Source organism: Cladophialophora immunda (genome assembly GCF_000835495.1).
Source record: "Cladophialophora immunda strain CBS 83496 unplaced genomic scaffold supercont1.6, whole genome shotgun sequence".
NCBI lineage: Eukaryota > Fungi > Ascomycota > Eurotiomycetes > Chaetothyriales > Herpotrichiellaceae > Cladophialophora > Cladophialophora immunda.
This window is the reverse complement of record NW_015622546.1, coordinates 1,456,699-1,479,684: the sequence shown is the minus strand read 5'-3', so window position 1 is coordinate 1,479,684 and position 22,986 is coordinate 1,456,699. Positions and strand designations below refer to the sequence as shown.

General features: G+C 52.4%; 9 protein-coding genes across 9 annotated transcripts; 6 read left to right on the top strand and 3 right to left on the bottom strand.

Annotated features, from left to right (window-relative positions):
• Positions 1–120: 120 nt before the first annotated feature.
• Positions 121–1,415, top strand: PV07_10073 (uncharacterized protein; the record flags this gene model as incomplete). Its single annotated transcript, XM_016397379.1, has 4 exons — positions 121–205; positions 278–524; positions 596–664; positions 747–1,415. The coding sequence occupies exons 1-4, from the start codon at positions 129–131 to the stop codon at positions 1,413–1,415; spliced, it is 1,062 nt and encodes a 353-aa protein (XP_016244570.1). The 5' UTR covers positions 121–128.
• Positions 1,416–1,573: 158 nt separating this feature from the next.
• On the top strand, positions 1,574–5,604 carry PV07_10071 (uncharacterized protein). The gene is made up of 3 exons (XM_016397377.1): positions 1,574–1,755; positions 1,810–2,808; positions 2,856–5,604. The coding sequence occupies exons 1-3, from the start codon at positions 1,689–1,691 to the stop codon at positions 2,987–2,989; spliced, it is 1,200 nt and encodes a 399-aa protein (XP_016244568.1). The 5' UTR covers positions 1,574–1,688; the 3' UTR covers positions 2,990–5,604.
• On the bottom strand, positions 3,204–3,845 carry PV07_10072 (uncharacterized protein; the record flags this gene model as incomplete). The annotated part of the gene is made up of 1 exon (XM_016397378.1): positions 3,204–3,845. The coding sequence occupies one exon, from the start codon at positions 3,843–3,845 to the stop codon at positions 3,204–3,206; it is 642 nt and encodes a 213-aa protein (XP_016244569.1).
• PV07_10070 (uncharacterized protein) lies at positions 5,602–6,976 on the top strand. Its single transcript, XM_016397376.1, has one exon. The coding sequence runs from the start codon at positions 6,594–6,596 to the stop codon at positions 6,933–6,935; it is 342 nt and encodes a 113-aa protein (XP_016244567.1). The 5' UTR covers positions 5,602–6,593; the 3' UTR covers positions 6,936–6,976.
• Positions 6,977–7,447: 471 nt separating this feature from the next.
• PV07_10069 (uncharacterized protein) lies at positions 7,448–12,331 on the bottom strand. The gene is made up of 2 exons (XM_016397375.1): positions 8,279–12,331; positions 7,448–8,228 (listed from the first exon to the last, which is right to left on the bottom strand). The coding sequence occupies exons 1-2, from the start codon at positions 11,714–11,716 to the stop codon at positions 8,223–8,225; spliced, it is 3,444 nt and encodes a 1,147-aa protein (XP_016244566.1). The 5' UTR covers positions 11,717–12,331; the 3' UTR covers positions 7,448–8,222.
• A 430-nt stretch (positions 12,332–12,761) lies between these two features.
• On the top strand, positions 12,762–13,770 carry PV07_10068 (uncharacterized protein). The gene has a single exon (XM_016397374.1). The coding sequence runs from the start codon at positions 13,225–13,227 to the stop codon at positions 13,597–13,599; it is 375 nt and encodes a 124-aa protein (XP_016244565.1). The 5' UTR covers positions 12,762–13,224; the 3' UTR covers positions 13,600–13,770.
• Positions 13,771–14,862: 1,092 nt separating this feature from the next.
• PV07_10067 (uncharacterized protein) lies at positions 14,863–17,696 on the top strand. Its single transcript, XM_016397373.1, has one exon. The coding sequence runs from the start codon at positions 15,101–15,103 to the stop codon at positions 17,240–17,242; it is 2,142 nt and encodes a 713-aa protein (XP_016244564.1). The 5' UTR covers positions 14,863–15,100; the 3' UTR covers positions 17,243–17,696.
• PV07_10066 (sorting nexin-3) lies at positions 17,589–19,121 on the bottom strand. Its single transcript, XM_016397372.1, has 3 exons — positions 18,845–19,121; positions 18,418–18,742; positions 17,589–18,360 (listed from the first exon to the last, which is right to left on the bottom strand). The coding sequence occupies exons 1-3, from the start codon at positions 18,920–18,922 to the stop codon at positions 18,332–18,334; spliced, it is 432 nt and encodes a 143-aa protein (XP_016244563.1). The 5' UTR covers positions 18,923–19,121; the 3' UTR covers positions 17,589–18,331.
• Positions 19,122–19,281: 160 nt separating this feature from the next.
• Positions 19,282–22,770, top strand: PV07_10065 (uncharacterized protein). The gene has a single exon (XM_016397371.1). The coding sequence runs from the start codon at positions 19,324–19,326 to the stop codon at positions 22,501–22,503; it is 3,180 nt and encodes a 1,059-aa protein (XP_016244562.1). The 5' UTR covers positions 19,282–19,323; the 3' UTR covers positions 22,504–22,770.
• The last annotated feature ends 216 nt before the right edge of the window (positions 22,771–22,986 follow it).

Below are 22,986 nucleotides of genomic sequence, written 5' to 3'. Positions count from 1 at the left end.
TACCCAAACTGCTGCCTACCGCACCGACTGTCAAGAGGACCATAATAATTCGACGTTGTCCTCTTAGGATTCAAGTCACTTTAAATAACGCATGAGTTCAAAGCGAAACTGACGGACACGGTCAAATCATGGGTTCGAAAATACCAGAACAGGTCTTTGGCTTTCGCGAGCTTTATCGCCCTCAAAATGAAGAGCCCGAACTAGAGTACGTAAGGCCTGGCAAGGCACCACAGGGCCCATACCATCCCCCAACGTGATTGTATACTGATTTGGCCAGCATTGTTGCCGTGCACGGTCTTAATGGCCATGCCATCAACACCTGGACTGCAGAAAGTCCCATGAAAGGAGGCGAACCAATCTGCTGGCTTAACCACCCAGATTTCCTCCCAAAATTCATCAGCCGTGCAAGGGTGCTGACTTGGGGCTACAACGCGAATGTCTCCTCCATGAAAGGACCAACCAGTTCAGACCGGATCCTCCAACATGCCCAAAGCCTGGTGCAGCAATTGCAAGGGGATAGAACTGTGAGCACATTTGCTGCCTAGAGCTCCCGGGATATCGCAGGGCATCGCAAATGCTGACCGGAATGATACAGCTCAAAGGCGCCACCGAGAGGCCCATAATTTTTCTTTGTCACTCTCTTGGAGGCATTGTTGTCAAAAGAGTAGGTTTGGCCGTTGCTGTGGGCATGTACACAGTAAGAATCTCCTGTGGCCAGACTCGCTGATCAAGGTCGACACCTCTAGGCCCTGGCATATTCAGAAAGTCGGACAGGACCGAAAAACTCGCATCTCCACTCGATCTTCACCTGCACCTATGGTATCATATTCTTTGGCACTCCACACCATGGTTCAAGCAAAGCACAGCTTTTGAGCAGTTTGCAAAAGGTGACAAGGTTGACAATCCCTAAGAGAATTCTGCGAACCGAGTCAAATCTGGTCAAGGCCCTTGAGGCAGAGTCGGAAACACTGCAAAACATCACGGATCAATTCGTCGCCTTGATGTCAAACTTCCACCTGATGTTTTTGTGGGAACAGGAACGTACTCCGATCCCCGGACTGGGTGCTTCGTACATTGTGGATGAAAGCAGCGCTGCCCCCGGCCTGCCCGATGTTGAGCGCTGTGGTATTGCGGCTGATCACCGAGGGATGTGCCGCTTCGTGAGTAGCAGTGACCAAGGTTTCCTAACTGTTATCGACGCTTTGCAGCGATACAGCCGGGCGGCTCCGGAGGAGATCAAGACCAGATGCGCACGAGAACTGTGGTTCTTGAAGGCAAAGCATAATGGGGAGGCGATGGAACTGGTGAGAGCTTTGGGCGGGCCACCGATGGGAACGAATGCTCTTCTGCCATTTCCTGTCAAACAGAATGCTTCGGAGGGGCCGGCATTTCAATTAGGTAGAGCAATGTTTTGAGTAGATGAGTATGGATTCACTTAGTCTGTACATCGAATGAGGACAATTGCTCAGGCGTGACTCGCTAGTGACTGACTGCGCCGGTAACTTACGCGCGCCGCGCGACGACATTGTGCGGGGAGAGTCTTTTCTACGAATTTCCCCAGAACAGAACCCAACATCACTGCACTGTGAACCTCAGTGTACACTCGGAATTCCAATCACTGCTTCTCTGGACCTGTGAACCAAACTGCAATATAAGACGGTGTGTTGCTCGTGGTTTCCACTGCCAACATGTCTCTTCCTCCGGAGCGCATCAGTGTGAAACGCAGAAGACAGGAGGAACCTGTCGAGGCATTATGTACTTTCCGTTGCCATCTACACTGTCAGATGTGTGCTAACCCGATCCCTCTAGACCTTGAGCACGGTACTGGCCCAGACAAGAAGAGGAGAGTCACCGACTTTTACTTCCAACGCCTCCAGAACGATGTGATTGCCCCCGTTTCTCAACGAGCCACCAGTCAAGCCATCTGGTCAGAGCCTCCCGCGCCCGGTGTTCCTCCAATTCGTCTGACCTCACCGGATGATGCAAAGAGAGATCTTGAGGAGCCCGGTACAGAAAAGGACGATGCGGCCCCAAAAGAGAAGAGCAAGGCGCCTGACAATGCCAGCGCGGATTCCGCCAGCAAGTCAGCGCCAACGACACCGGCTGCAAGTCAGGCTCTCCAGCAAGCCCGCCGCTTCCACCTCACTCGTCACCTTTCGTCAGTCCTCAGTCCAAGCACTTCTGGCGGAATCCGGAAACCTAAGAACTTTATTCGACCTCCTCTCGCAACCTTTGTTGAAAGACATGCCCCCGTTTTTAGCCATGAGCAGAATCCTCTGTACCGTGATCAACCCATTGACAAGATGCTGGACGTTCGACAAGACAATGGCGTAGGCGGATCGAAATCCGATGAAGTCCCAGAGCCGAACCTCGAAGCCTTGCAAGCATCCAGACGAAGCCAGACGAGCACGTTTGTTCAGACAGCTTCTGGGGCAGCAAGGAATGGGACTTCCATCAGAGATCACCCGAGCACCTGGAATCTCGAATCTGATCAACTTGCAGACGAGCTGGCCGCGCTCGCAATGGAGCTCGATCCAGATATGCAGCAACCGACCGAAGCGGTGCTTCCCACGCCGCCCCCTTCAAAACCCCAGGATATCGTGATGACCTCCCACGATCGAGAGGATGATTACGTTTACGAGACCTATGTTCGGGTTCAGTACGTTGCTCAAGTGCATGGTCCAGACACTGCCACGGGTCTACACTCCAATTATGGAATACTCGTTATTGACGAAGAAGATGAGGACTTGTGGCAGAAATACATCGACAGTGATGATGACACTGATTGGGATGAAGAAGATTCGAATGGTAAGCAATCGAAGTATTCATATCCTTAACATTCTGACACTAGACAGCTGAGGACAACCCCGCGAATGACTATCCGGAAGAGGAGGTCAGCTCAGACGACGAGTACGGGTACAACCCGTACAAATATCGTACCTATGGCTCTGACCAAGAGGACTTTGATAACGACCACACTTTTCGATAACATGGTACTCGGTCTGTGGGGATCCTGGGAACACAACCTCGAAAGCCAGCCAGACCACCGCCAACGAACAAACTACATTGTCCAACATGCCCATTACCAATACAGCACAACCATACCTGGATCCCAGACGACTTCTCATGAAAATTTGAAACTGCTCCATGAATGCCTACCGTGATTGTCATCACGGAATGACTTGAGACACTACTCCACTGCCTCATGTCTTCTGCGCTCGGGCACATATCTCGCAGGTCGGATCTCCGCAGCCATCCCGTTTGATAAAGCAGGGCAGGGGAGGTCTCGATTGATCCTCTGGCCGCATCCAGAGGAATCGCTGGGTGGTTCTTTGCACCACTCCAAACTTGTCGATTTTGCCACGTCGGTCTCGGTGTCCCGATTTGGCTTGTTCTCTTACTTTGGCGACGTTTGATTCCTCGAGAACACGATAAAATTTGCATTGAAGTCCGCCCTTTTTTCTGAGGTCGCCAAATTGGCGGTGGAATGCCTTTTCGATGTCGTCCCATTCTTGTTCCAAATCTATTCGGTGATACCAGATGAAGTATTTTTGCTCGAGCTCGTATTTCTTGCAAGGCGAGCGAGGTCGTCTACGCTTTCGTCCCGCCATCATTGACTCAATGGAGCCACCGGGTGAGGTCTCGCTCGCTCGATATTCGGTGGAGTGTCTGCTTTCCAAGTCCTCATCTGTCGACTGGCTATCGTTGTATTGGCTTGTGTGGTCTTCGAGGCTTTGGTCCGGGCCTTGATTATCGCCGTTCAAGATTGACGCAATGCACATCTTGTCGACCACCCGGCGGAATTGCTCTGAGATATCATCGTTCTTTTCAGAGGGAGAAGACATTATGACTCTGCTCTCAGTCTCGCACAGCACGAACAAATGGTCACTACTGGGGCCAGTGAAATCGATTCGGCAAGCCAAAGAGATACGTTGTCCTTATGTGTTGGAAGGAACACAGGAAACACAGCAGATTCCATGGCGGCAAACACAGGGGCCTTAATAGGCCCTCAAGTCGACCCGACAGAGTGGTTCACGCCAGCGTGATGCACACGACATATATTTTCTCAGGTTTTGCCAAAACACAACAGCAATCCACGTCGCGCGGCCATGCGCCCGACTAAGCCCAAAGAATGCACATCCGACATTTGTGGGCATGAGGGCCTGTAGCCCAAGCGACAGATCAGGGATCTGGAGCAGACCAACGTGAACGTAACAGTACGTCCGAACAGCGTCTCTCATTCACCAGGTTTCATTTTTTTGTTGCAATCCAAAGGCGACCCGTGCGAATGCTCCACAATTTACGAGCAATACGATGTCTCCGGATGCTTCGAGCTTTACTGCTTCTCTGTCTAGTGGCATGTCCGTGTCAGGGACTCTCCATCCTCAAGGCCGAACATGAATTGAGTCAGAGAGGCGAACTCCAGATGCCAGGCCAATGAAAAACTATGAATTAGCGCAGAAGCCTGCGCTCTACGGGACCGCATGGTGAAGAGAATTCTATATCTTTCCCCAGCGTCCCTGGGGAAGAGGAGGAGAGGGGCTACCCTCTCTGCATCTGCTAGTGGATTCGAACACCTCTAATGCAGACCCCAGGCCACACACAGGCTTTTCAGCCAATTGATGCCTCGCGTGGAACTAGGGATACTGGATCTGCAACCGACTATCGCTGCGGTCTGGGTTGCTTCGGTGGGGCAGCTCGATGCGGCACACTCCTGGGCATGTGCTGCTCAGCGCCACACAGGTTGCCGCCTGCATTGCTTCCAGGTCATCTGCCTACAGCCTTAGCAAGGTGTTCCCCAGATTCACCCTCTACAGTACCACGCATGCAGATTAAGGACGATCGTCAACTGTGCAGGCCTCTGAATATTCGCTTAGCTTAAGGCAACGAATGTCACAGCGTGAATAATCGATGAATATCGGATCCCCATCGACAGAATACTGTCGAAAGGGATGACTCTGCAAGGCCACTCCCTCATTCAAGCCCGATCGGCACTTCGTTCCGTCTCAGCACCCTTTTCATTTCTTGGGTTGACCGGGTTGTGGAGGTCTGCCTTGAGATGCAAACCCCTCACTTTCCCTACCTTCATCGATGATCGCAAAGGCCGTTGGTCCGAGTTCTGAAAGCTGGTCCAAGCGGGTTTAGTCCCTACCTAATGCTTCCGATCCGGCCAGTGAAACAGCTTCGCCCGGCGGAAGATTAATCGCGCCTCTGGAGGCCAACCAGCGTTCAGCATTGCGACGTGGAAAGATGATGTGCTGCTAGCCCATTATCACCAGTGGTGTAAACCCCGATCAGCATGGTGCCGAGTCCGAGCTCTGCCTGCCACAGATCTGGCTCATTCAGTACTCATCTCGGTTGTTACAGCATTGCGTATCTCGTCAAGAGACTTCGTCGTATGAGTCTCTGGATCCATCGGATGCAACTCGCTCTTGCCGAATACATCAAGGCTTTGTCTGCGACCCTGTATGTTTTGGCTTTCCCTCACCAGCATGACCAGTGTATGCCAAGCCGAGTAAGGGGTGTTGACAGGATTGAGATCCACAGTCGAAGGAGTACTTTTGCTGTCATTTACCTTTGGCCCAGAGAGCGGCATGGCTCGGGCGCCCTCTGCTCTAAACTCTACGCCGAGGCGCCTGTGCGAGCCCATGGTTGCGATGGCTCCTGGCCCATCACTCAACGCAACATGATTTGCTGAGGGCTCAAATATCCCATGCCCTGTCCTCTCCCCCTGGTTCAGAGAAGACCCCTCTCCCTAACGACAAGAGGGTTAGCTACCGTGGTGGAACGACTTCGCCATCGCATCGCCACTCATGATCTAATGCTGCCTTTCGGTCTGGCTACCTTACGCGATCGAAAGGAAGGTGATCAAGCGGTGTAGGGGGGCCACTGGGCTCTGCACTAGAGGTTCAACAGGCGCCTTGCCCCAAAGTTGGGTTCGGCGACCGGCAATCCGATACCTAGGTTGTGCTGACCGTGATGCCCTATAGGCATTTGCCGGGTCTACAGATGAACGACATTGTCTTCTGGTTCCACCACTCTTGCGAGCGCTTAGACCCACGCTCTACCTCGTGGTAGCCAATGATCTGGAATGCAAGGGGACGTGTTGGCACCACCGACAGCTGAAAAATGGGACCCTCTGTTACGCTCAACACTTTAATTTGAACAGTCACGCAGCAGCCTGCCTGAACAGGCAAGTGTTCAACCCGAGTCCCGGTCAAATGTGACTCGTTCATTCCGAGCTGCAGTGGAAAAATCGCTTTCTCACGGGATTCAGACTGCGGCGCACCTGAACCTTCATCCTGCATATGCAAGACACGGTAGATTCTTTTGGGAGATGGCTGGGTCATTGCCATGGCCCATGGCGTCGTTTGACAGCTCAAGTCTGGAAATGGACAGACACTCTTCGCAGTTTTGCACTACATCCACCATCCGCCCCCTAGGCTGAGTGGCATCGGTCAAATCTGTCGAGAAAACAAAACTAGCCCGGGGTTGCGGGGGCCCTTTTATGGCTGGAATGGTGTGAGACGACACGACCACGATGTCTAGGGGGATTTTGACCTGGTCCACTCAAGCTCGGCTGCCTGTTCCTCATGCACGTCGCTGGGGTCTACTACCAGCAGTGCTGTTCTTTCTCCGTCTATCAGAGCTGTCGCCCACATTTGGACCCGGCAGGGCTCCTATCACCTGTCCTTTCAGCCAAGACTTCCTCGTGTCATAGCGTGAAGAGGTACGGCTGTGGTGCATTTCCAGCACAATCTCTGCATCCTAGGCTGAATGTCGAGCCCGAAGCCACTGCCGTTGATGCCATCCATCCACACTTTACAAAAATCGAGCTTTTTGAGAAAGGCCCGGGTTGCACGTTGTATGTTGTCTCTGTAATGCATGCGAGGCATTGTGGTGGTAACACAGGTTTGTTAGCTGCGAGCGACTAAATTAACATCTCCACGGGCTTGGCGCCGACCCTAGATTAGAGAGACGCTTAATTAGCCCGGCGACGCGACGGCTTTTTCGTCTGAGATTTGAAACGGGGGCCAATTCTTTTGGGCTGTATACAACTAGGCATTGAGCAATGATGAGTGATGGGAGATGAATGCATTCCATCGCATCGCACCATACCGCATCGACAGGGCAGGCGACGGTCGACTCGCTCTCTAGGGCCATCGATCGGATGGGTGCGTCTGTCTGTCTGTCTGTCTGCGTAACCTTTGATGTAGCCTCGTGGACGCGAGGCGGGACTCCCATACCTTGTCCTCCTCGCCCTCCTCGACATATGTACCCAGCTAGGTAGATTCCGAGAATGCTATTTGATGCAATGAGAACAAAGGGCGCCAATAATCCAACCAACATACATCTCCTATACAAATACCTCATCCAGACTTGCACACACGCCTAGTGCCCACCGAGCCGGCGTGCACGTACCCAAGAGGAAAAGGAGAATGGAACAAAGGAAGAAAAATCAACCGTCATCATTTCAATTGTAACGAATGCTTTTTTGTGTCGAATTCAACTCGCGCCGAACCAACCCAATGCGCAAAGTTGTCTTTGTTCGTAAAGATGTCTAAGGGGGCGATTTTGCCCCCCAGCCTAAGAAACCATACTCGGTACTTGCGAAGAGCGTGCTCACTCAGCCACGGACGACACGACCCAGAAGACATGTCCACGTCCACGTCCACGTCCACGATAGCTCAGATCCCATGGCCTGGAGAAAAGTACCCTGTCTTGATGCCCCTAGCCCTCTGCCCATGATCGGGTCCCACTCCCATTGCTCTTTCCAGAAACGCGCGTCCTCCAACTTTGTTTGGAAGGCTCGGATTTCTGCACGGCACCGCGTGCATGAAACGAGATCCAGGCAGCACAAAGGAAGTCGCCGTAAGAATGTCGGACTCTTCATGAGTGTAGAAACATAAGGCGAACGCAGCGTGTTGCTCGAGGAAACGCCAGATAGACACCATGGTGGCTATGATGCGACATCATTCCCTACTAGATTCAAGAAAACTCCCCCTTTTGCGCTCACGGGTATCATTGAATTTGCCCCTTCCCCATGTGTATTGCACAAGAATGTTATATGCTCTCCAAAGTTGTCAAGTCTTTCGAAAACATGTTGCACCATATGAGATTCGTGAATTTGGACAGTGATCAAAGGGATGAAACATGGCAAGAAGGCGTCAGGCAGATTTCGTCAAGGGACAATCACTCTTTCCGTGCGCGAATCAAATCCTCTATCTCTGATGGAAGTCAGCATCACGAATCAGGTTCGGAGAAAGTCAGCACGTACCCGACGGCCTCGCCCTCCAGAATGAACCGTCTGCATTGGTGGGGAGAAGAAAAACTGTTGTTGGGGATAATTGTACATGTTGGAAGGCATATTCTGCTGGAAGTTCTGTGGAGGAAAACCGGTAGAACCGATGACGGGACTCATTTGTGCCGAGAAAGAGAGAGGTGAAGAGTTGGGATTCTGTAACGGACGGAAAGGATCGACCGCTGAAGGGGGTGTCGCGTATCCAGCATAACCGTTGGGCATATACCCGCTGTTGGACCGCTGGGGGGCCGCAGCTGGGAAGCTCTGGTATTGAGATTGGGGAGTCATTTGTTGATAAGGAAGCTGCGAATATTGCTGCTGAGACTGGAACCCATTCATGGTGTAAGGGGCGAAACCAAACGAGTCGGCCGAGCCTGTCCGAATTGGGCTCAGACCATTCTCGAAGGTGCTGCCATTGGGGACGAAGTTGCCGCTGTATTGCCGCTGGGGATAATTTTGCTGTTGCATCCCGTTCCCTGGGACATGTTGCGGTTGGACCAATGGTCTGGTCCGATCGTTCAGGTTCGGGTGCCCATGGGACGGGAATTGCTGCATAACAGGTTGACTAGGTCTTGATGACAGCCCAACTTCGTCCATGATTCTCTTGTAGCCTTGGTTCGGTTGAGCCTTTATCTTTGTGAGGACTTTGGAAACGTTTTGGACCACCTCTGGCCTCATGTGGTCGTCAAGGAATGGTGTGGTCAAAATCTTGAAGATCAGGGTCACACCAGAGGTTTGGTCGCAGAGAATTTGTTCCAGCACGGTGTCACTCGGACTGAAAAATAGGGCATTCAAAACCATATCACGAGCCTCTGGCTCGTTTCGTTGGTTGATGATTTTGAGCACTGTGAGATATGCAACCTTGTGGGTACAGAGTTGAACGAGGTGAGGGATCAGTCTTGGGGCCAGAACTGAGCGCCGCCGCGGGAAGGTGCAGGTGTCGAGGAGCCAAGTCAATAACAGTGCCCCGTTGGCATTCTGGGCAAGTTGTACGCTATGCAAAGCAATCGCCGCCGCCATCATGCGCTGCTGGTTCTTTGAAGCATGATGAGCCTCCAAACAAGCGCGCATGGCCCGGGCCCCGAACCGTCCTTGAGCAATTTCCCAAAGTTGGCTAAGCATGGTCTCGAAGATATAGTCATTGTAGGGTGGTCCAAAACGAAGGCAGCATTGAAGAACATAGTTGCCATATTGGTCAAGGAACAGAGGTATAGTGTAGGGTCGAAGCGCGTCGACAATCATTCGAGTTTGGCTTTCGGTCTTGCACACTTCAATGATCTTCTGAGCGGCCCAGGTACCATTCTTGTGCACACCGATTTCAGCAAGATGAGGTGCTACGCATGCCAGCATCTGTTCCTTGGTTTGCTCGGAGCAGTATTCGAAGAGCTTCTGGACCACGGTGTTGCCGAGATAGTCTGAAGACAATTCTGCAATTTCAGGTAACATGTCGATAGCGATCTGCTCAATCTCTTGCAGGCCGCATGCTCCGTTGTCAATGCGTTTGCGTATGTCCCGAAGCCTTGGAGCATCATACATTCTTGTGGAACTCGGTTCTGGGATAGGAGGAATCTCTTTCTCTAGGCGATTGTAACAAATGGCACTCTCAATATTTGCCGATATACTGGGTAAATCCGACTGTTGCCCACCGAAATCGAGCACGATTTGCAATATCTCCGGCTGCAGCTCCGCTAGGCGGTCGGGAGCTGGCAAGCTCAACGTTTGCTGCATGTTCGTCGAGCCGGTAGGGCTGCCAGTGGCATCCTTGGCTTGCGAAGCCCCTGCTTCGGCATTTCCATTTGCCCCCGGCGGAGGCGTGGCGTTTTGCACGGGAGTCAAGGAGACAGACGCATTTGGAGCCTTTGCAAACCCGATTCTAACGGGGCCGGCGCCAGGGAAGATTTCTTTCCCGTTGAGCAACTGTCGAGCGCGAACGGCATGTTCGACCGATTCGAAATTGACAAAACCGCAATTCTTGTGAGTGAGAACCCTGGTTGATTCGATCGGGCCGTAGCGGTTGAAGATAGCATCCAGCGAGGACATTGTTGTGGAATTCGGGATCGAGCCTATCCACAGGGAACGAGAGACCTGGACTTCCGATTCGTCCATGCCTTCATATGACAAGGTCACGTTCTCGGCGATGGACAGACTCTGTAGAGTGTCTGCAAGAGTTGACTGGTCCATTACATTCGAACCTTGGATATCGAATGCCATACCAAGGTTGTCCGCTGGCTGTTGCGACAGATTACGAAGTGATGTGCGTTGAGGCGTCTCGACAAGTCCAGCGGTCCGAGCTCGCGGTCGAGCAGCGCTGGCATTCACCGCAAATGCCTGAACTGCTTGGTTATGCAGCCGAACCTTCTCTTGGACCAACTCATACTCGGCTTCCAGCGCCGCCGCCGCAGAGGGTGTTAACGACCCGCTAGGGAACATCGGAAAGTTACTGCTTCCGTCTTGAGTTTCAGTCGCATACTTGGACTGGGTATTGACAGAGAAGGACCTGAATCGACTGGAGTTTCGCATGCCAAAACCGGCCAATACGTCGGACAAGCTGGGGTCCCCGGGACGTGGGGAATCATCTGTACTTTGACGAAGACCATCAGGTTTCGAATGCTGGGGAGGTTCAGCAAGCCCAAGATAGTCCAGGGTGCGCACCCCCGAGTCGGACATGCCATCCTTAGAATATCCGGACGGTTGGGGAGAGGTAGGATCCTCGGCAGAACTGATGCTTGTCAGAGTGGCAGCCCGAGTCCTCGTTCCCCAGCTGGAGCTAAAGGCGTTCTGACTAAACGGGCCAGAGGGACCGAGCAGGCTTGACCGCTGAGGCATGCTCCCGGCACGAAGCCTGGATAGAAGAGCTGAAGTTCCTGCGTTGGCTTGGCTAGAGGCAGTTGAGTAGAATGCGGTTTCGGCGGCAGACGTTGAACCGGGCCTAAATGGACTCGTGGAAGGGGTTGGCCGAGAAGTCTTGGACGTTAGGACATTGACTCCGTTTATCGTACCGACTGGTGATATTCGGGAGGGAAGGGTGCCAGCTCGTCCTCGTCTCGCGGGACTATTGATCCCAGTCTCGGTCAGAGGAACCAAATCTGGGAAACCATCCTGGTTGGGGGACTCCGGAATCTCAAACAGCGGGGTTGAGGTGCCACTGGTTGGAGGACCCCAGATATTAGGGGTCAAAGAAGTCTGAGACTGCAGTTCCCGTGTACGCTTTGGAAACAGTCGTGAGGCTTGTTCGTGAAGAGGAGAGCCAGCTCCTACTCTTGTATTGGACAGCCCCCCCAATCCCGAGGAGGATTTGGCACCGCCAAAGGGAGATTTGCTGGTGGGCACTGAAGAAGGCTCGCTGATGGGTGTCAGTCCAGATAAGTTTATATTGAGTTGCCCGTCGGGCCGCGTGGTAGTGGGAGGAGCCATTGTCGAGCTCTTCCAAGTACGTTGCAGATTGCAGAGACAAATGGACGTCTATGCGACGATTTCGAATTATGTAGATGTCCCTCTTTTGCCGTAGAACCACTTTCGTGCCAAGAGAAATGATTGTACAGGTAATATCGTGTGCTCTTATTTGCGTGTACGCAGGAGATGGCCAGAATATGTAGGATTTCGGGACCTGCGGCGAGGTGCGTAGAGCTCACAGACGTCTTTGAACGTGAATTCCAAGGCACAGAAAGGTAATGGCCGACTGACGAGGAATGGATTCGTGTTCGAACAGAGAGTCAAGTCGAGAGGAAGCCGGGAGTTCGAGGAACAGGAGGGTTCGGAATTGCAGGATATTACTTTAGAGGGGGCTTTGGATCGTGATCGGGCAAGGAGGGACTGTCGGCGGCCGTATTAACACAAATGATGGAATAGAGAGAATCGAACGTAGCAGCTCTCCAGGGCTGAAGGGGGCATTAGAGGAAAGCCGAAGGTGAAAAGAAGTAGAGAAGAAGCAAGGTGAAGCAGCAGCAGGATGTGGTGGATGAATTAGGGGGCAGCGAAGTTGCTAATAGGTAAGGTGAGGTTTGGGGCAGATCGGGAACAGGGTTGTCGGGTTGCGCAGACGCAAATGCAGTTACAGAGAGACGCACACGTCAACGGCTGGGCGTACTCGGTGGCCACCAGTTAGTTAGCTGGTGATATGGGCCCTGGGCCACGGGCCACAGGCATGGGAAGCAAAAAAGTACGGGGAAGAACAGCAACCAGCAGGGTCCGCTAACGAGCGGCCGAGCCATAATCAATCACCCGATGTGTTCTCACCCAGTTCTGTCTGACGGCAGGGCACCCTTCTAGGCCTAGTCAGCTGTAGGGAGCCACCAGAGCCCTCTGAAGAATTTTCGGAGCCCTGTGAAACCCCCAATAAGAGCCCGCCGGCAGCCTAGTGCCCGCGCTGCTTGCTGTACCTGCCAAGCCAATGGGCCCATAATCCACCACCATCTCGCAGCTCGAACTGACTGAACTCATCGCACATCATCTTCTCCCACGACTCTGCTACCAGAATGCAACACGGAGCGGGTGAGAATGGTCCCCCGGAGAAGGATCATGCCAGCTCGTCGGTGGCCCTTTCCGACTCAGAGAGCCTATGGCCGTCGTTTGTCCCGCATTCCAAAACCACCGAGTCCATTCAACCGGTACCCATGAAACACCTTCTGTCTGTCCACCATGTTCTTCAATTTTACATCCATCATCCTGGACCCCTCGGGCCCTTGGGGACCAAAAATGTGACTGACAAACGCCCCTTGGACTTGAGCTCGAAGCAAGCTTCCCGGTAAAAGCTCCATTGCTGGGCAGACGCTTATGCTCAAGCCACTTGGACGTCCGATTCGTACCTGTTCGACCCTGCTGGCGTCGACGGACAACATGAAACACTGGTGCCCGCCAGCCCCCAACCAACCATCCAGCTTCAGCTCAAAGGTCATCCACCTTTGAGTTCCGCCCTGCGAAGCATGTCCCTTGCTGGGCCTGAGCGCCTGTGTGCCCTGAAAAAGCATCTGTGCTTCCATCTTTTGCGGGGATCATACTGGTTCGAACCCAAAAATACCCCTGAGGGCTGCATTGCGCGGATTCCTCATATTCCTTGCTTCAGGCAACCATCGAATAACAGGCCAGTGGCGTGCGCATTTCTTATGCCACTATTAATACTGGATCCTTATATCACGCTGAAAAGCGCCTACGAACCAGGTTTTCTACTGTTTTGGGCCCCGAGTAGAATCGCTGCTGATAGTCACGTGGATTGCTCACAACATTGGCCAACCGCCGAGCAGGTATCTTTTCGGGCACATTTATTTCAGTCAACAAGCTGGCTGGATGGACCAAGATGACGGCGATGCTACTGTGGAGGAATTGTGGCAGCCTTGGGCTGTGACCAGAAAGTGCCAATATTGGAGACTTTGAACGCTAAGCCGTCGAAGACTGTTCACCAGCGCAGTCGACCTTTTGGGCTTCGCAGAGGTCACACCACAGTTGATCCTTGACCCTCACGAATGAATGGCAATATAGAACATGAGCATCCAAGCTCAGTCAGTATTCAGCTTTCACGCAGCAGGCTCATTCCCTCTAACGGCCCTCGGTTCTAATCGATATGGTCTGTAATTCCCTGTTCTTTGAAGTACTTGCTGGCGCCAGGTCAGGCATAGCAGTCAAACAAGCCATAGTCGGGACGCCTAGACCCCTATTATTAGTTTCCATCCCTGAGCAAAGGCCATGACTCGTATTAGCTAGTATATGTCACCTCGAGATGATAACTCTTTTCGGATCGCATATTACCAGCGCGACGAGTGACACTAGGGGCAATAGACTTGACGGCTCGATAGGAACGCCTTAAGCGGCGATCCTCAGTCTTCTTTGAGAAATCAGCCTGGGTTCTTTCGACGTTGCTTGTCCGGTAGAGCCCATCTCTTGAAGTGCAAAGTCTCATCGCCAAGTCAGGGATAGTGAGATCGAATGCTGGGCGGCAACGATGCATGCATTCTCCGTGCTGGTGGGTGGTGATCTGCAGCGCCTTGCCCTCATGGGCACGGACTTGAAGCCAACTTGATGGTAGTGAAAATCACCACTTGGCACATTAGGGATTGCGCAAGAACCAGGTGTCACGCATCAATTAAACCTTCGTTTCAGATGCACAGAGATGTTGATGTGATGATAACCAGGAAAGGGAGCACCGAGGCCTGAAATCAGACGTAGAGACTGTGACTGGTGTAGAAATTGTGCTTGTTAGTCCTGAATCACCGAGACCATCTCCTTCGATCGCCAACCGTTTGAGATGAGTGTTCGGTGGGTGTGGGGCATGGAATCAGAGATGCAACGACGGCGGGGCAGAAACGGCTGAACTCTGAAAGATAAGTTAGTCACTCCGTAGAAGACTGATATAGCGGAATGCCTTGGTGTGATAGTCGCGAAGGGTGGATGTGTACTGTATACCGTCATTTTGTGATGATTATTGTGGAAGGTGAAGGGCTGGACGTTCTCCAAGCATGGAGCGTCACCAACATCAAAGTCCGGCCAAAGTTCATGCCAAGCTCGGCTTGCGGGTGGACAACCGCCTTTTCATGACTTCCACTCAACTCAACATCTAAGTGTCACTGGCAATAGCTCGTTCAAATCTACCCACGCCTTTGCTGCGGATTACTCCCTTTCTTTTCCTGCTACTGTCATTCTCTCTGTGTCTGAATACATGTGCAAAGAGTGCTTGTCAACCCTCCACTCTTCACATTTCTTGCCTGCTCCTTCGCCTTCGCCGTCGCCGTCGCCATCGCCGTCGCCCTCGTCCTCTTCTCTTGATTCCCCCACAAGTCCAGTCTGCGATGACCTCCTACAGCCAGTATGAACGGCATCATCGAGCCCTTACCCGGCCTCCTTGATGATCCTCTATTTCAAATCCCTGATTTGCCTGCTCTGACCAACTTTCAAATCGCGCCTCTGCGGAATCCTGCTCCGAGCCGTCACGCAAATGTCCCTCTGCCTCTCGAGCCTGTTGCCGACAATAGTCTGGGTAATGGACGACCAAGCAAAAACGCTCCACATCCTGTAGATAGTCCTGAGAGGAGGAAGGCACCAAAAATCACACCCAACGATGTCCTTCTCGCACGAGAGGCCAAAAGGCCACACTTGGCTATCAGCGAGCTGCTGGAAGCCGACCATGGCCCGGAACCCGTCCCAACATATTTACCATCTTTCATTAGTTTGGCCGTGGTGGAAAAATCACCTATTCAAACACCTTCATTTCTCGAACACCCTCACTCTCTGAGGCGCTTGAGATTGGACGCGGACAATGAGCATGTCGGTCTTGACTGGACCAGGCATCTTCCTCCCCCAGCTCAGAAAGAAGAACGCCACAATAGACCGGCTCCGCTCCTCCCTGCCATGGTCACAGGACTGCACGAGCCTCCTCCCTCTGCAGCTCTGCTACCGTCCATGGGCCTTGACTCTCTTCGCGCCGTTGTTGCAGGATTACATGAACCTCCTTCTTCAGCTCTGCTACCATCGATTGATCTTGAGCCGAGGAATGCCACGATCACAGGACTGCATGACCCTCAACCTGCAGCTTTGCTGCCATCAATCTATTCAGAGTCGATACATACCACGGGCACGGGGCTGCATGAACCACCACCTCCTCCTGTGGCCCAACTACCATCAATTGACCTTGATCCGATACATGCCATTAGTCGGCCAGTAACAACATCGAGAATCCATGTCAGAGACATGCTCACTGAGTCTGTCCAGCCAGATCCTGAACCCTACCTGCCAGATCCCGAGCCCAATCAGCCCGACCCTGAGCCCGCCATCTTAGACCCTGACCCCTACCACCAAGGATCCGAGCTCTATCACCCAAGTCCTGAGCCTTATAACCCCGGTCCTGAGTCCGATCAGCCAGATATAGAACCCGAACCCGAGCCCGAGCCCGAGCCCGTCCCTGTCCCTTCTGGCCCCATCATTGATAGACGGATTACTTTTACTCGAGCCTACCTCAGGAATAATACAGTCTCTCCAGACGAGATCCGTCAGCGCATCCCAAAGGTGATCCATCCTGTCTGGAAGGAGACAACCAGAAAGAGCTTCAAGCGTCGAACTAGGCGGAGATGGACTGACGCCGAAACGGCAGACCTTTTTGCTGGCGTGGAAAAGCATGGCATCGGTCGATGGAAACAGATTCTGGATGATCCATCTTTCAACTTTCTGGACAGGAATTCTGTCGACTTGAAAGATCGGTATCGCGTCTGCATCAACGACAGGCCTTCCTCGAGGTCAGACACGAATTTGAGAGCGGACAGTCCTATTGCAGAGGCGTCTCCTTCCATTGAAATATTAGGAATAAGGCACTGTCGCGAAAAGGCTGACCAAATGAGCTCGGGTCAGGGTTCGAAACAACGTCGTAAGCGCCGTGCTTGGACGGACCGTGAGGACGAGAATCTCCTGGAAGGCGTGGCCCGACATGGATTTCAGTGGACTGCCATTCACGATGATCCAGACCTTGATCTATCCCACAGACGAGCAACAGATCTCCGTGATCGCATTCGAAATAAATTCCCAGATGGGTACAAGCACGCTGAGTCTGCGCCGTTGAGATCTGAGGTCAAGAAGGCAGAGAGAGAAGCCCAAGCCGCCGAACCAACACCATGGGATGTCGCCGTTCCCGGGCGAGAGCTTAACGCGACCCAGGCCACCACGAGAGCACAGTGGGAATCCGAGAACGTGACAGCAACAGACAAAAGCACAACAACTGCACCTCCGACACAACCCCGCTCGATTCGACCTGGCGAGCTGACTCGTGATGACGTGGACAAAGACCGTGAGAACATGCAGGAGGAACACGATAGGGAAAGAGAAGGGGAGGCTGAAAAGGAGCAACTCCAACCCCCTGTCACATTGCCCAGTTTTTCACTCGGCTTCTACGATGACATGGACTGGGAGGATAACAGACTTCCCCCTTTACATGACTGGGACGAGGATGATATTAGTGATTAGCACGGCCAAACGGCATATGCGTTGAAGACTAAGGAAGAATGGATGATTTCCTGGGCGTTTAAAATTGATGCTCGGCCGGATATGTTAAAGAAGCATACTGGACAATGGCGGCATTGGATGGGGATGAGCATGGAAGGGCAGAGAAGGGAACGGCTCACGCAGCGACAGGGCTGGGCTCATTTGTATTAATCTTTTCTCAAATTTGTTTTTGGGTTGTTATACAACCGTGGACGACACAGCGCAGGACAACGGGACCCAGGGAATGGGAGGATGGATAAGGGAAGGATTGCTATTGCGTTTGTGATACCCCTTGTTTTTATACTTGACTCGAGCCGGGATAGGAATGGGACATTTGGCTGTGGAACAAACGGCTTCGGCTGGAAATACGTCTGTATCTAGGTAATGAACATCTATAGGGCTGTAGAGAGGGGCAATATATTTCCTTTCTGATGTCGATATTTTGGCACCGCGGTGTCGTAGGACAGTCGACAGGCGGGCCTAGATGGAAAACTCGCGTTCATCCAAGGAGAGAGAGAAGAGCAGTACAGAGGAATAGAACAGAACGTGTAAAGGCATGTGTACTATGTCGGCATTTGCTGTTAGCGAACGTCGGCTGAAGGATGCGTGCACGGTCAGTCTTCTTTATGCTCCGGTTTCTTGCTCGGCAATGCTTACACAGCCTTGTGTTTTTTTGATATAACGGCAACGCACATCACGTTTCAACGCCCCTCAAACTTGCCAGACACTCGCAAGAACGTCCATGTAGTTTCAGACTTGCGGCGAGGTTCCTTGTTGTCCTAGGGGAGGCTCAGAACTGGTTTATTCGTTTGTATTCCAACCCAACCAACTCGCTCAAGTTTGCTGCGAAGGTCCCGAGACTGTGCGCCGTCACCAGTACTCCATGTGCACCCCGCTCCTTCATGCGTATGCTCAAAGGGAATACCCAAGTATACAGGGTCGAATAATGCCTGCAAAGATTTGCCCGCAGAAAGCCTCGCTTCGAGTGGTCATTTTGCTCATCATCTCGTTGGTCATTCTGGTCTTGTCATTTCTCTTGGCAATTTTTTATTGTGGTTGTGGATGGTCTTTTCACCAAGCATTGCGGTCCCAATTCGGATCTATTTGTGCTCTGTCAGTCCAGTCTCGTTCCCGTCTGTCGAAGTCCCTTGCCCTACCTTGTATGAACGCTCCGAGAACCTTGCTCCCGGTTTGCAAAAGCGGATGTCCGACCACTATCTGTAGGAACCTCTGAAGTCCTTCTCTCCTGTGCTCAATCACGTCGTCGGAGAATCTGTTCGTGAACACCTTCCCCGGCAACGGAGGAATGGTGACTCTGGCACTTTCTCGCTCCAGGATGTCTCGAAAGTACTCGAAATCAGAGTACCTGCGGCGGACGACCGAGTGACGCAGTTTGAAGGCGGGAATGTTCGTGCGAGTGTGGATTTCATAAGAAGTGTACATGTTACGGGGAGAAGAACCGTGGGTTTGTGGATTTTTCACCTATGGACAGAGGGGTTAGTCCGGCTTGTCTCTGCGATGTGCATGCCGTTGCCAGAGCGAAGCACAGAAGCTTTGCAGCGAACGAGCAGTCCCAGAACGTACCTCAATCTCGAGGAAGTTTTCTGGAGGGCCGTAGATCTCCTCGAAAGTCTGTTGACGAGACTCCGGTAAGGCTTGCATCGCTGCGGGGTTTGAAATGGAGGGTACGGGCAGCTGAACAGGGCGATGGGTCGCGTGCACTGTAGACTCCAGGCGGTGGTAGTCTGGGGATATACACTCTGGACTCGCTGTGGGAAGCTGATGGACGAGGATCAGTTGGTTGAGCTGAGGATGAGCATGTGATGTTAGCCGTGGTGTTTAGGCCGTCACCCAATGTATCTTGGTGGCCGTCGAGAAGATTCCTGCAAAGCCGCACCTGACTTTTGCCGCTTTCCCAATCTGGCCACCCCGCATTCCTCTGCGCCAAGGAGTCGAAGAAGTGGATCTCCATTTTCCGCCGCAGGGGAGCCAGCGATATTTTTTTTTCCACTCAAAGGTTTACTTCACCAGGAACGGTTGCAACGCACCCAAGATCACTAGCGATGGGTGCGGATACATTGTCCAAGAAGCGAAAGAGAGAAGTCGACGTCGAGCTCGTCAAAGTCTACGCAGACTTGGCCGACGTCGAGGAGAGCGTTCGTCTCGCTGCCGCCCATACCTTGCTGTCCAAAATCTACAAGCCAGGAATCACCAGCCATGAGCAGACCAAAACCATCTTAACTCGGCTCTTCCGCGGCCTCTGCAGCAGTCGCAAGTCTGCCCGCCTAGGCTTTTCTGTCGCCTTGACCGAACTTCTGTCTCAGCTTGCAGCCGCCCCGGACGTTTCCCCTGAAAGCGACGTTTCCAGTTCGGCTGTCATTGACATCCTTGAGGCTCAGACCTTGCCAGAGAAGGGAACTTCGGGCCAGGACGAGCGCGACCATTATTTTGGCAGAGTGTTTGGTGCCGACGCCATCTTGAAATCGGGTATTCTCTTCGGCAAGGAAGCGGACCACAGCCACTTTAAGCGCCTACTGGATGTCGTTTGTGCTTTAGCAATCAAGAAGCCGTGGCTTCGTCAAGAATGTGGCTGGGTGCTTTACAATTGCACCGTATCCGGTCAGAACGAGCTGACAGAGTCTTTGTCGTTACACATAATCGAAAAGCTGGTAGCGAACAAGCTCATACGTACACCAGAAGGCGTGGCGATCTGGCTGGTGACGTCGAGGCGCTTTCCAAATGCGAAATTGCCTAAGTCCGCTTGGAAGAGCGGCCATCCTCTGGCGAAGAAAGATGTGAATATCCTTGCCGATATACTCAAAGACGCGAGAGTCCAGCAAGAGGAAGGAGACTCCGATCTAACCTCCCAAGGTGCTGCGAGGTGGTCTGCTAATTTACATTTTGCCTGGGACATTGTGCTGGCCGAAACCTTCGGAAACACCCCTAAAAGAACTGGGGAGGGGAGGGGTGTGAAAAGCAGCATTCGAAACGAAGATAAAGTCACCTTCGATCTGTTCTGGAAAGTCGTTGTGGATGAAAGTCTTTTCGCAGCTGCGAGCAGCGCCGAGCGCAAATCCTGGGGATTCAGCCTTTGGAAAAAGGTTTTCGAAATAGCCCCCAAAGAGCTACTAATCTGCACGTTGACACCGCAAGCGACTCGTTGTCTGGCGAACTCCCTGAAAAGTTCAGAGAGGTTTCTCCAGAGATCTGCTCAAAGACTGTCTCAAATCATTCAGGCCCGCTTAACCGATGCTGAGCCCTGGGACCAGCGTGCCGACCTCGCCGGAACTTATCTTCGAACGCTGTTACAGAGCGTCTCTTTCGGCGACTTTGATCAGATCACCAAATCAAAAACTCTGCAGAGCTTGTTCGAAGCAAGAAACACGGATGTGCTGAAGGGGATCAGCTCTGCTTTGACAGACCTTCTCATGGCATCTCTTCAAGAGGAGGACAAGAAGACGGCTCTTTCACAACAGAGGACGATTGTAAATCTGCAGTGGAAGATGCTTTCTGCAAGGCTCCGCCGCTGGGAGCAGCTCCAGATGTCACAAGAGGACGATATCGAGCAGACCGATATGGAACTTGTGTCTGGCATACTCCAGTCATGGCTCAGAGAAGTCTGCATCTCACCAGGTTTAGAGAGCCCGGAGAATCTCAGCCGTGATATTCGGCCTGTGCTTCTGCCAGAGGTTCGCGACTTTGCCAAAGAGCGTCTGAGCTTATCCTTTGAGCAAACCCTCAAACTTGGCCCTCTAGGCTGTTGGTTGTTGAAGCATGCGATTCTTCATATCCGCGAGTTAGAGACCCTCCACATCCCGATGACCTCTGCCTTCGAGGACGATATCAAGGCTATCGTGGAGACAGCCTGGCAAAACTTGACAGACATCCAGACCAACACCCAGATGTCCTCGACAGCCGGCCGAGCGCTACCAAAGTCCTCGAAAACGCATGTAGGCCCAAAAGTTTTGTCGTTCTCGGAAGGGTGGTGCCTGCTTTATGCGTTACTGCTTTTCCAGATCTACACTGGAGAGACAGACGCTGTGCCGATTCTGCAGGAAGTGCTTGAAAATTGGGGCCGCCGGAAGGATAAACAGAAAAGAAGTGTGTCAACTGACAGTAGACAGGAATCTGCCGATGCTATCATGGAAATTCTTCTCAGCTTTGCGTCAAGGCCGTCGAAGTTCATGAGGCGGATCACTGTCCAGATCTTCGATGCCTTCGCCCCCAACATCACCGCTACTGGTCTTGAAGCTATGTGCCGTGTCCTCCAAACAAAAGAGAACCTTGAGGGACAACAAGAGATGTTCGAAGCCGGAGAAGTTGAGGATGAGGATGGAGAGCACCTTGGCTTTGAATCAGAGATGGAGGAGCTAGACTCGGATGTCGAAGTCGCTTCCATTTCGGAATCTGGCGAATCATCTGAAAATGCCGATTCTGGATCGGCATCTATTGATTCTGATGAAGGTTCAGATGATCAATCTGTGAGTTCTCAGGCATCTGGGAAGGAGAATGCAGAGGATGCAGAGGACGCGGAGCTGGCTGCGTTCGATGCAGCCCTTGCCTCAGCGCTTGGCACAAGGCGGCTCAACCAAGACGATCTCGATGCTACGTCAGATACTTCTGAAACTTCTTCGGATTCAGACATGGGTGACGATGAAATGATGGAATTGGATTCAAAGCTTGCAGAAGTCTTCCGCGCACGAAATGAGCAACAGTCAAAGAACAGAAGGAAAGAAGCGAAGGAGGCAAAAGAGAACATTGTGAATTTCAAGAACCGTGTCCTCGATCTCATCGAGTCATACCTCAAGCACCAGCAACACAACTCACTGACGATGGACTTGATTCCGCCTCTCCTCAAGCTGGCGAGGACCACACAAACAAAGCAGTTGGCCGATCGTACTTGCAATATCCTGCAGCAGTTCTGCTCTCGATGCAAAGGACCCAATGCCCCGGAGCTACCGAATGACTCTTACAGTGGGCATGCGGTTGACGTTCTCCGGTCAATTCACGAGGAAGCAGGCATGGACTCGTCACACGCACACTCTAATGTGGCAAGTCTATCGAGCATCCTTGTTGCGAAGGCCCTCGTTAGAGCCAATCCAGCGAATGTTAGCACGATTGTCGAGACATATGCGTCGACAAGGCTGAGGCAACTAACAGACAAGAAATGGAGAGTCATGCCGGGGTTCTTCACAGACTGGAACAACTGGTGCCAAAGCATCAGAGACAAGCTAGTGGGATGAAATTGGACAGCCAGCAGCAAAGAACATAGGGGCATCCAGCACAAAGGATTGAATATATGAGAAGCACATGTTCCAAAGTTTCCATGCCTGGTCGTTTCTTAATATTTCTGGTCCTACTTTCGATGGCTCCTCCTGCAATACACTACCAATTCAGAAGAACATGATGTTGCTTACTGGCTGCAAGGCTGAAGCACAGCCTGACCGGCAATCAACAAGTCGGATGCTGCGGCTGGAACTTTCCTGCGTTGGAGACCCAGTTGGATGCAATTGGAGGCCACAAGCCACGAAAGACTTGAGCCAGTCTTGTCTCTTTGAGAAAACAATTGGCGTGGCCCTCATAATACCAACCAACCATTCAAGGGGGAGCGACGAGATGAGTAATGATTGCAAGGCTCGCAAGGCTCTTGGCTGCGCTAATCTCAATGCAGCAAAAGGTTCTGCAGGCACAGCCTTGATGGTGCTTACGAAACACTTCTCAGCTCT